At 43.5% G+C, this 12,639-nt stretch overlaps 1 protein-coding gene across 1 annotated transcript; it reads left to right on the top strand.

Annotated features, from left to right (window-relative positions):
* Positions 1–11,142, top strand: cmya5 (cardiomyopathy associated 5). Its single transcript, XM_080466570.1, has 14 exons — positions 1–488; positions 1,289–1,928; positions 2,028–4,979; positions 7,221–7,316; positions 7,445–7,663; positions 7,762–7,784; positions 7,937–8,061; positions 8,141–8,275; positions 8,685–8,831; positions 8,952–9,099; positions 9,368–9,501; positions 9,603–9,720; positions 9,796–9,972; positions 10,067–11,142. Exons 1-14 carry the CDS (start codon positions 373–375, stop codon positions 10,317–10,319), a joined length of 5,283 nt encoding a protein of 1,760 aa, XP_080322696.1. The 5' UTR covers positions 1–372; the 3' UTR covers positions 10,320–11,142.
* The last annotated feature ends 1,497 nt before the right edge of the window (positions 11,143–12,639 follow it).

Raw genomic sequence — 12,639 nt, 5'->3', positions numbered from 1 at the left:
ACACTGTCACAGTCAGCCGTTGGCCAATGGCACACAGCAAGGTGAAGCATAATTACAACCCTTTCTCAAACTTTTAAAGATCAACATTTTTCACAGGTTGTCTGTGCGTGTTTAGAACAATAGTCAGTGACACTAAAACCACGGTGCAGTTTCTTTTGCCCCCTCTCGGAGCTCTCAGTCAGTCTTTTCATTACCCACTCTGTCTATTTCTGTCCCTCGCTGAGTCAGATGGACAGGTCCCAACTTAGAATGACACAAACAGGCAGACCAGCTCCCAATTCACGAGTGGCTGAAAACATTAAGAGGGCTCTAAAACACACAAAAAACAATATCGGAACCTAAAACCAAGAGGAGACTTCAAAGGAAAGCAGTATGGAGGAATGTGAAAGTCTGGACTCGGAGATGAGGGAGCTCCAGGGGTTCCAGAGTGAAACCTCAGACACCAACAGCCAGGACGATGAAGATGAAGTTGAAGAACTGCAGAACAGGTGCCTCTTTTTCATTGTATTCACATGTTTGATAATCCCAATGGTGGCTAAAAGTGGTTTTGTTTCTGTTGATATGATATATTTCGTTCTAAACCGATACCAAAGAGCTGTTGTGACGTTTTGTCTTCACAATATGATTTTTCTAAGTATCACAAGAAAGTCCTGACTCAATGAAAAAGGGTCTCCTCAGCTTTTAGGCTACCCCAGTGCAGGCAGCTATATTCTAATATTTGTGATTATTCATCCCATATTCTACTTGTTATCACACTTCATACTGGGTGGTCTCGCCATCCTTGCCATGTCATAAATAGTTAGAGACACCGATATGTTGGATGCATCTGAGAGGGCCTGCCATCTCTTCTCTAATATTACTTGAATGACGCTTTGAGACGTCACCTTGCTCTCACCCTGCAGGGTCTCGGTGGTATTCATAGCAGGAGGGAAGGCTCAGGGTGCATATTATCATTATATTCTTCAGATCATTGCTCATGTTGGCAGCCTGGTAGCAGACACCTGGTCTAATGCTGAAGATCTTCACTTCCTGAGTAGTCATGTTGAGGAAGGATTAACTGGTGTTGCAGTGTTTTCAGTTTTTGATTTGCAAAAAGAAAAATTCCCCGCTGGTGCAAAACATGAAAGTGAGTCCAAGTTACTCAAATGCATTTTCAGTTGATTCATTGGTTTGTTTGCTGCTTATATTTCCAGAAGCTATGCCAAAAGGATCTCCTCTTGCAGTCGAGATGTGTAACCATGCCCTTCTTTTCCTTCCTCTAAATCCATCCATTTCTCTCTCCCTTCAGCCTACGAGAAGTTGTGCAGGACCCGTCAGTAAAACCCAAGTTACAGTGCTTGATGGTGGATCCATCGTTCTCTATGGTAACAGTTCAGAGTGAGGACAGCGGGATTGTTTGGGAGACAGCCTCCAGTCGTTGCTCTACTCCCTGGGCCTCTGAGACGAGCTCCACCTCTGAAGGTTACAGCATGGACGGCTCTGGGGCCGCAGGAAAGATCACCATCGTCTTTGACGAGGAGAAAATAGTCCGCAGGAGGACAAGGTCTGGAGGGAGAAGCAGCAGGCTGGGAGACAGGCTGAGCCGACCCGGGAGCTCCAGGTCGGCTTCGGTCCTGGGAAAAGAGAGACCAGAGATGGCTGAGGTTTCTCTTCCTAATATAAAGCCGAAGCAAAACAAAACAGACCCGGACTTGGAGGAAATCAAAAACAAAGATCAGCAGCTGTTTAGTTTAATTTCAGAGGGTTATGAAATCCTCAACATCCGAGTCCCGTCCAAACTTCCTACTGTGGACGAGGAGGAGAACGCAGAGCTGCAGGACAATTTGTCTTACCTAAATCTGTCTCCAAAGATCAAGTCTCGAAACCATTTTGATTGGACCCAACCACAAGATCATGTGCTGACAGAGGAAACACATGATCACCAAGAGGTATTTATCTGATTCATGTGAATAATTAGAAAAGTGAACATTTTATCTTTTACTTTCATTCATTATGGTGTCTTTCATTGTTCTCAATCCCCCCCATAGCCTTCAAAGCAGGAAGAAGAAACAGAGTCTGCTCCCACACCGACTCCAAAAGACACTACTGGTGATATTGACTATTTTGAGAAGTTTACACTTTTGGATGAGGTGGTTCCTGTTGAACAAGCACCCGAGCAGCAGGAGGAGGCAGAAGAACCCGCGGGGAAACCCGGGGAAGAGGAACAAAAACCTGCAAACGACACAGCCACAGACAACCCCTCTGCATCAGAGGAATCTTTCGTATTTGTTACAGATGTGGACATAGTGGAGGAGCACCTCGACGAGGTGTTTTATGGAGAAGGACCGCCGACTGATGCACTGCATCATCACAGAGAAGAGGATGAAGCCCGAAGAAGAAGGCGAGAGAGCCAAAGATCAAGAATCGCTAGTGGCTCAGTGTTGTTTGGGGCGGAACAGACCACTCTTACTCCCATCTATATTTCCCCGGGACCCCCGAAGATCATAGATCCCATCTTACTGGAGGAGCCCACTGCCATGTCCTTCATGTACTCAGATCTTTACGAGGATGCCATGGGTGAAAGGAAGAGGAGTGACGAAGAGCATTCTGGGGCAGAAAGTGTAGCATCAGAGAGGTTTTACAAAAGACGTTCTTCAGATGAGGCACCTGATGGTTACTTGGAGAAGTTCACTTTAAAAGATGAGACACCCACAGTGGATATTCAGTCAGATCCAGTACAGGAAAAGAGGGGAGGTAGGATGATGTGGTCACAGAGTAAGTTTGAATTGACAGGATGTCTAATAAGAGTGGATAAAGATGATGAAAAAGAAAAGACAGAGGAGGCAAAGATGCAGGAAGGCAGTGTTGGAGACAGGAGTGAAGAGTTACCTTCAGCTGTGCTTGAAGACAAAATAGAAACAGTTGCAGAAACAGAAAAGGAAATACTTCAAGTCCCTGCAGTTGTTGTAGAGAAAGCTGTAAGGGCCTCAGAAGATATAACTGAGGAGTGTAAGCCGACAGAGGAAAGACTAGAGGATCAACAAGTGAAAGTGGAGGTAAAGTCAGACCAGACTGAGCCTCCTGAAGACAACACAGAGAAGCTCGAGGTTCACCAGGAAGAATGTACAGTAGAGGATAGAAAGGAGCAGGAGGACCTTCAAGAAGAGAAAAAAGAAACAGTTGCAGAAACAGAAAAAGCAGCAGGAATCCTGCAAGCCTCTGCAGTTATTGGAAATCAGGCTATAAAGGAAGCCTCAGGAGTGGAGAGTAGACAGATGGAGAAGATGGAGGATCAACAAGTGACAGTGGAAACGGACCAGACCAAGCCTCCTGACTCGGAGAAGCCTGAAGCTCACGAGGAAAACTGTGAAGTCGAGAAGAGAAAGGGCCGAGTGGAGCATCAGAAAGAGAAAGAAATAATAAGCGAGCAAAGCAATGTTGACGCCGAGCAGCATTGTAAGAGTGAGAAAGAAGCCCATGTGCTCATAGAGGCTTTGGATCAGACAACTGTAAGCACTGAGTTTCCTCCTGTCGTCACAAAGTCTGAAACTCAAACATTACTCAATGAGAGGACTTCAACTGAGGAGGCATCTCCTGATGACAAGATGGTGGTTGATGAAGAGCAATTACCAACTGAGACCAAAGAAGACGCCTCAGCTGAAGTGAAGGAACCTGAGCGTGAACAGCAGGAAACACTCACCTTGACTGAGCCTCCTGCTGAAGTGGAGGCTTCACCTCATACATCCTCACCCTGCAGGGGTAAAGAAGCTGTGGAAGTCATTGCTGAGGACGTTGCCCCTGTTGAGGTTGTCATGGACTCTGACAGCACAGTCCACACAATAGTGGAGGTTACAGAAAAAGCAATGGGTGAAACAGAGATCCAAACTCAAGTCCAGATAGACCTTCAGGAGGTGATGAGTACAGAGGAAATAGATGTTCAGAAAGAACTTCCTGACAGAGAACAAGTGCATGAATCTCTGTCACAAGAAACAACTGCTGAGAAGTTGCCTACATCTATAAATGAGGATGTGATTACTCTGCAGGATATGGAGGTCAAAACTGAGACTTCAAGTGAGATAACCGAATGTGTTATGCCAGAAGTAGTCAAGGTAAAGTCAGAGGAGAAACAGCAAGAAATTGTTGAAACTGAGCAGCTGCAACCAGAGATGACTGAGAATGAATCAGACCAAGCAATACTGATAACAGAAGACACATCTAAACAGCCAACGGAGGATGATGGGTTCTCTGTTCAGGACATTGTGAATGTTGGCGATGAGTTAATTGTCTTCGTTCCCAAGGGACAAGCTATAGAGATGGATGTCGAGATTAGTCAGTGGTTAGAGGAGGCTGCAGAAGACACTCCTACAGAACCTGAGAACAGGCCAGAAGTGCAGGCATCCATTGAAGAAGCAAAACCTGAGCCTCAAGGGGAAGTGGAACCAGACGTTTCTATTATGGAAGATCTAGCCCTAATTGATTCAGACAGTGTGTGCCAACAACAAGAACCTGTGGAGGAGCCCATCACAGAGAAGCAAGAATTGGGGCAAGACTCTAGTGAAGACACCGTTGTCATATCTCCCATGAGGAGCTTTAGTCCTCTGGAGGATTTGTCCGAGCTTCGCACAGAGGCTCCAGAGATGCCCCTCGACGAGCTTGAGTATGAGGTGATAACTGAACAGGATGCTAAAGAGATACAAGAAGCTGAAGCACAGAGAGATGCAGAAGAGCCAAAACCTGAGCTTGTTCTGAAGCAAGATGAGGGGGTAGATATAGGGAAAGAGGAGATGGTAGAAGCTTTCTTAGAAGAAGAGCTCATTGAGGCCGGCTATGAAATTATTGATGCAGAAGAGGAGAATCAGGCCAGACTGGCAGCTGAGCTGCAGGGGATGGAATGGTTCTGTGTCACCTGTGGGTGTCTGCTATCTGAACAGGACCGTAGGTCTGCAGAACATCATCACCACAAGGTGGAGACTGTGGACAAAGCCTATGAAGAAATCAAGGTATTGTACTGTGGTGGCTGCATTATCAAACTGGGTTACATTGTGATGTTGGATCAAGGTTTAGCATATTCAGTAGAAAGAGAGAACATTCAATTGAAATGTTTTGAAATGTGAGACTTCCATGTGTTTCAGGCTTATTACTAATGAACTGAAGGATATTGGGCCATTTTTATTTGTTTTATCCTTCCATTTTTTAATTCATGATAATGAAACAAAAAGTAGGCTATCCCCCAGTTCCAATATGATATTTTATGAGATTGTGTTCTCCTGCGAGTTTAACCAAAGGTCTTAGTTATGAAATGCTTGTAAGAATGATACAGTTTGCATTAAGCTGATTGATTGCAGAGCAAAACACAATTATTTCGATGAGGATAACACTGTATTTTAATACTCTGTATAGTCTTTCTTTCTTTCTTTCTTTCTTTCTTTCTTTCTTTCTTTCTTTCTTTCTTTCTTTCTTTCTGTCACTGCTGATGCAACACAGCACTCCTCTCTGAGGACTAGTTCCAACATAATCTGGCATCAGTGTGGGTCATCGTATCATTAATTGGACATGGATTAGTCAGATGTGAGTTTTCCTCAGTTTTCCGGCCAGCTGGTTTGCTCGCAGGCTGCTGGCAGGCTGCAGGAACAACACATTGAGTTGTTGTGATGCAATGCTCCACTTTGATCGGTGGAAAGGCCCAGTGTGAAAACATCAAGCAGAGACGGATACCTGATCTGCTCACACAAAAACGGTTCTGTTCTGCTGCCCCTGTGGGTTAACGCAGGGTCAGCCCCATGCTTTATTCAAATAGATTCTTTTTAAGAACCAATTAGCCGCTTTAAAATATATTGTTAAGTCTTTTGCACATAGAGTCCCAAAAATAACACAAAAGAAAATATAAACGACCTGAAAATGTTTTCAACCTGATTATTGATTCACTGGCCTGATAGTGTCCGACAAGTCAAATAATTCTCCAGTTATTTGCAAGAGTGAAATTTTCTTTGAGAAACAATCACTTTCAAATAATTGGCAGCTAATTCAATGGAAATCTGGAATAAAATTAGAATGATCTATGGTAATATTTAGATAATAAACTAGCCAGGACGTGTCTGAGTGTGTTATTCCATATTTATGAAAGACAACTGACTGTAAATAAGACAGCAATCAAAGTAGCGTTTCATGTTCAACTTTAGTCTATGTCTAGTCAGATTCTCACCAGAAGGAGAATAAAGAGAAAACTGAAAAACTGAAAAATGAGCTGTTTCACAAAATAAAAACAAGCCACATTTGGGTGGCATCTGTGTGGAGTTTGCATGTTCTCCCCATGCATGCTTGGGTTTCCTACGACAGAGACTGGAACATATCATCAGGGTTAAAGGTACGGCACTAAAATGGTTTCGATCATATTTATCAGGTTCCACTTCGTGTCTCAATAAAAATAAATCTGTATTGTCAAAGGACGCAACTAGATTCCGATTGAATGAGGTGATTTCAGCAGTTTGGCAGTCAACTTTCCTGCACTTCAGTTTGGAATACGTCTTAATTTACCAACTGACACATGTGCCATCTATTAGATTTAGGCCACAGTCAAAGTTTGTCTTTGTGAGACAGGCCATGTGTGCGAATATAATCACACACCTGTTGTAGGCACATATAGAAGAGCTTATCAGCCTTGGAGGGGGAGAGCATTATTCTCGTGTGGTGAAAGAGGTCTTGCCCCTCTCCCTCCTGGTTTTTCTTTACTGATGGTTCATATTCAAGCAGCTGCTGGCTGTGTTTACACTTAAAGTTGAACTTGTCCAACAACTGCTGGAAAATGACAACTGAACTGAAAAAAACCCTGAAAAGCCTATGGAAATATATTTCCTTTGGTTAACTAAAAGAAGTGAAAAGATGTTTGGGGCTGTGCTGTTTTGCCTCATAGTGCAAATCCATTCATTAATTTCTCCCACGCTCACCTATACACTTATAACCCGCGCACCCGAAGAACAAGTAAACTCCACACAGAACGTCTCCAAACCCTGAAATCAAAATGGGATTTTCTCACTGTATGGCTTTACTATAGACGTCATAGTAGAACTATTAATCATTGAATTTAGAAAAAGTTGCACAACATCTTGAAATTGAGAGTTTGGTAGTCGCTTTTGAAGGGTAAAGGCAGGTGCAGCTTTATACTGTACTCATATCTACAGAGCTTTTGGTTGAAAGCAGTGGTTTGTTGTTCTTAAATGATATTACACACGACTCCTTTACAGGAAACACTGAGTGACTGGATCTCAGAGCTTCAAGGGAGGTCAGAGAACATTGAAGACTTGGTGTCAGAGCTGGAGCTGGCCTATAACTCTGTCGAGGTAGAGAATGCTTTGGTCCTGAACTGTGACACCGTCTTCACATTATATTTTCAGAGGGCATCACGATACAAGACAATTCTACAATAGAGTGTCTCTTTCAGCTGTCCTCTGCCATGTTTATCTCTCAGGACCAGTGTGTGGAGAGCGAGGCAGCGATGCAGGCACAGAATGAGGAGATGATGGCCCTGGTGATGGAGCAGTACAATAACATGTCCATCAGCATGGAGGAGGAGAAGAAGGCCAAGCTGGAGCAGCTCTATGATCAGATTGTCTCCTTCCAGGAGAGCATCGACTCCGCCAAGGCCACCCTGGAGACCACATCCAGAGAGGCTGAGACCGATGCACGAGTGAGTGCTCACCACGAGCAGCAGTATTATGTCTGGACAGTGATTTATGATCCATGTCAGTGAGTGATGAATCCCTTTTCAATCTGTTCTTTCAATAGTCACCCGAAGACATTCAAGAAAGGTAAAGTGCTTTTAATGAGTTCCATTTGACCTCATGAGATTTCCCTGTTATATCATATGTGTGGTGAGCAGTTGCAACATGTTGTCTGGGTTCTAGTATCTCAATATGCTCCATGTTAACCTGTGTGGGTGCATTTGTGGTTCAATGTTCAGGCTAAAAGCAGCTCTGGACTCAGCTTTGTCTCTGGAGCTCGGTCCCAAAGGACTGCTGGTGTTCGAAGACTATGCCAAAGCCAATACTTCCAGCTCGAACCTCACACAGCGCAAGGGAATACCAGGTAGTTGCACTTGGCATGTTTACTGATGAACATCATGTGAAGATGCGACAGATTCAAATATCATGTTGGGTTACTTCAGTGCCTCAGAGGCCGACCCTGCAGCCTCAGGAGCCGGGCTCAGCCTCCAGCACCAGTGTCACCGTTTACTGGAACGTCAACCCAGGAGACATCATCGATTGCTTCCAGGTCTACTGCATGGAAGATCCACATGGAGGTAAATATTTTCACTTTGTAGTGTACAAAGAACTCAGAGAGTTAAATTAGTTAAGTTCAGATTAGGCAACTTCATGAGAAATTGGTTGTGGCAAAGAAAACAGTGACAAGGATACATATATTCGTTTGACAGTGAATTTAAACAAGAAAAGACATTTAAAAATATTCTTAACCTTTAATATCAGATATTATGGTGGAAGATGGCAACAATAACTCTACAGTCAATTTCAAGTGTGCAACATCCTGTAGTGTAGCGTTTCCTAAACCTTTTTCTTTGGAGGCCATGTTGGGAACTACTGCTCCAGTGTTTATTTTTTGATAATAAAATAGATAATAGAATAGAGAAAAATTTTGGCTTTTTAGCATTACATCTGATACGTCTGATACATCTGTACGGTTGTGATCCACAGCGATATCGGAGGAGTACCGTGTGACTGTGAAGGAGAGTTACTGTGTCCTGGAAGAACTGGATCCTGACAAAGTGTACAAGGTGTGGGTGATGGCCGTCAACTATACAGGCTGCTCTCTCCCCAGCGACAGGCTCGTCTTCAAAACTGGTCAGTCCACACATAAGAGTTACAATATGAGTTTCCATATAATCAAATGACCTGAGGTAGGCTTGTAGAATCAAGAAGGGCTCGTCTTGTATTCATTGTAATGTGTTGTTATTGTGGCAGCTCCGTCAGTGCCAGCGATTGACACAGAGCGCTGCACTGTCTTATGGGATTCGGCCACACTGAGGTGGAGCTCACCACAGCAGACAGCAGGCCAGAGTTACACTTTGGAGTACTGCCGCCAGTATGAACTGGAGGGAGAAGGACTCAGGTGGGTGTCTGTATTAACCACATCAGATAAGTGCAGAGAAGGTCAACGAACTATTGATAATATTTTTTTTACAAAAGAACAAATCAAAGATGTCATATCCTGGATATTCTGGGCTTTCCAGTGATATACCAGAATGCTTCAACCCGAATAAAAAGGATGTTTTCACTCATGTCTCAGAAAGCTATTCTATTCTTTTTTTTCTATGCTATTCTATCCATCATCATAATGTTTTGCCAAAAGCGTATCTGTGTGTATGCCGTACTCCCAGATCCATCGCAGGGATCAAAGTCTGTGAGCAGAAGGTCCTCCTGCAACCAAATGAAAATTACCTCTTTTACATCAAAGCTGTGAATGAGGCTGGTGTCAGTGAACAAAGTGAGGCTGCACTCATTTCGACAAAAGGTACAAAAACACAACGTGCATCTAATCTCATTCAAACACCAGAAATGTGGTCTGCCTCCAGACTTTTTGTCTTCTCTGCCGTTACTCATCTGTTTATTCAGGAACGAGGTTTCACCTCTTGAAAGCATCAGCTCACCCTGGTCTGGAGCTGTCAGAGGACCATACAGCCGTGCACTATTCCCAGGATGCACGCAAAGCTGCTGCAGCCTCCGATAAACAGTGAGTTTCATCCTAAACCGCCTTCTTGTTAGCAAACCTCACACAGGTTTAAAAACTAAATTGTTTGTTTTCCAGGTGTCCATCCATCCTGGGCGACTTGCTGCCCGCACGAGGGCTTTACTACTGGGAGACCACTGTGTCGGGATGTGCAGCCTACAGACTCGGGGTGGCTTACAGCACAGTGAATAGAAACAGCTCTCTGGGTGAAGACTGTCTAACCTGGTGTTTGCAGTGTATTCCCTCACCTTCTGGGTTTGTATACTTCACTTTTATACATTGTGTGAGATGTTTACTCACATTTCTTTGGTGTGATAAAGCTTCCACCTCTCTGTCCCTGTGTGTCCAGGTGCAGGTATCAGTTACTCCACAATGACGTCCAGTCCAGTGTGTTTGTCACTGAGATGCCTGAGCGGGTCGGTGTTCTCCTGGATTACCAGCTTGGCCGTCTATCTTTTTATAATGCCCAAGGTGGTCAGCTGTTAGGTTCCTTCACTCAAAGCTTCACCCAGCCCTGCCACCCAGCTCTGGGTCTGGAGCTACCGGGCAGTCTGGGGGTCAGCATGGTGCTGGAGGTGCCTGAGTTCACGAGGAACAGCTAGCCCTAAGAGTTTATAGCTCATGATGGACAGTGGATGATTTCAATGGCAACCAACATTGTAGAGTGAAATGGATCGCATCCCAGTTGTCTAAAATCACAGATTGATTAGTTTGTTTTTGAGGAAAGCTCAATTTTAAAAAGTTTTTTTTTTTTTTTTTTTATAAAATGACATAGGGGTTGTTGTTTTGTTTTTGTTTTTTGAACAAATATAAAATTCATCTTGTAAATATCAAAAGTAGGACAAAGTTTAAAAAAAAAGAATCTGCCTGTTATTGAGTGCATTCATAAGGGAGTTTGTTGAACTTTGTCTTGTTGTTCTGTTCAAATCTGACAGCATTGTATTGTTTCATAAAGAAACTCTGTAATTCCCTCCGTTCACCTCCCTCACAAACAGCCATTGTTAGTAAGAGCTCACTAAAGTCAAACTCCCAGTGTGCTATTAAGCTCTCAGCAAGTATAGATCCAGACTCTTGCCATCCCAAAGTTTGCGTCTCCATAAACTCACTGCAGCACTTTTCAAACTGTATTTCATAATGTGAATTAGCCTGTTTTGTGTAAATAACATTTTTAATTGTGATGATGACTTCTGCATTTTATGTGTGACTGATGGAAGTTCAGCTGTTTTTCTTTTCTCTTCTTTTCTTTTCTTTTCTTTTCTTTTCGTCTTGTAAACCGTCAGAGCTGAAAGAACATGACTATTTTTGTATTTGCACACCTGGGATAATTGTGTTGACTCACACTCCTCACTTATATTCACCATCAGAGGGCAGCACTACTTCATTTTGGTGGAGTGATCGGTTCATACTCTTAACTAAACAGAAACCAAAACAGAATTTCTCTATTCATTTTCTAATTTATTAGAATGATCACGGGGTGCAAGATGGAGTTTGCACATTCTTCTTGTGGGGGATTGCAGCCCTTAAATGGATGTTATGATTGATGGATCAATGGAATGATTGCAATGTCTTGCAGGACCTATTTCATCAAAGAGCAAGTTGTTGATCCACCCATCTTCTTTACTGCTTTAGTGAACAAATGGTTACTGATCTTTGGAGCAGATCACAGCCGACTATAGCAGAGTACACCCCTTAACCCTCCAGTGCATTGCACGGCAAACAAAGACACAAACTGGAGACATTGCCAGTGTGAGGGAAAGCTGCTAACCACCAGCATGTTTCTGATTTTAGAAACGCAGGTGAAAGAAAGCAGTCCTGAAGACTTATTTAATGTGGGAGTTGAAGAATAAGTCGTGGTCAAAATGAACTCCCAGGTTCCTCACCGTGGTAATGGAGGTCAAAGTAATAACACCCAGCATTACTATATGTTCAGATCATTTCTCTCTTAGATGTTCAACACCAAATATAATAACGTCAGTTATGTCTAAGTTCAGATGCAGAAAATGACAGCTTATCCCTGCCTTTATGTCTTTAAGACAAGCTTATAGATTAACACGTTGATCAGCATCTCTTTGTTTTTCAGAAATCCCCAGTAGAAATAACAAGGCAGCACGATCCAGACGTCTGTCCAAAGATACCCTACAGTCTAAGAAATCTTGGAGAAAGTCCTTCATCATCCAGGTGCAAGAAAACTTTCTGATTTAGTTTGTAGGAGAAGTGATGTTTTTCATGGTCAGTCATGCTCAGTGTGTCAAAGACTCCATCCATCACTGTGGATCTAGTGGGAATGTTGTCAAAAACGCCATTGTCATGATCAGTTTAACTGGCATCTGTCTGTGGTAGATCCCTGCAAGACTCCCAGGAGGTTGTCTCCATCAATGTCCTGTACGTTGGGACGGTGGTGGGATGGGAATGAGTGGGGGAATTGAAGAAGTAAAGGGCACACACATGCAACTCATCAGGGAAAACAGCTGCTGGCCTCCATGTGTTGGAGTGCTCAGCCGGAGCCTGAAGGGAAAAGCTTTCTGAAACAAAACGGCCTCTTTTCTGGCTTGGTGGAACACTGGGATTGAGAAATTCTTATTATAACTCAACTGAGGATGGATTTGCAGACACAAACATCTGAATATGTTCTGGACACAAAGATTTCCAAATACTATTTTGCATATATAAACAGAATGACAGCAGTGTCACTGGAAGTGAGAAATGTCCAGTCAGCATAAACTTGCAAGCAGATCCAAATGTGCACGCGCTGCACAAGGGAGCCAACAGTGGGATCTGAATGAGTCTGTCTTTCTCTCTCTCTCACCTTGCCAGTGACTCGGACAATATCTGATGTCAAGTATGCATCGCTTCTCTCCCTGGTGAAGTTTTTCCAGCTCCGATGCCAACTCCAGACAAAGAGCTCTCTGTACTCTACTCCCA

This window comes from Lipophrys pholis (genome assembly GCF_963383615.2).
Source record: "Lipophrys pholis genome assembly, chromosome: 7".
Taxonomy (NCBI): domain Eukaryota; kingdom Metazoa; phylum Chordata; class Actinopteri; order Blenniiformes; family Blenniidae; genus Lipophrys; species Lipophrys pholis.
This window is presented reverse-complemented; position numbering and strand designations above follow the sequence as displayed.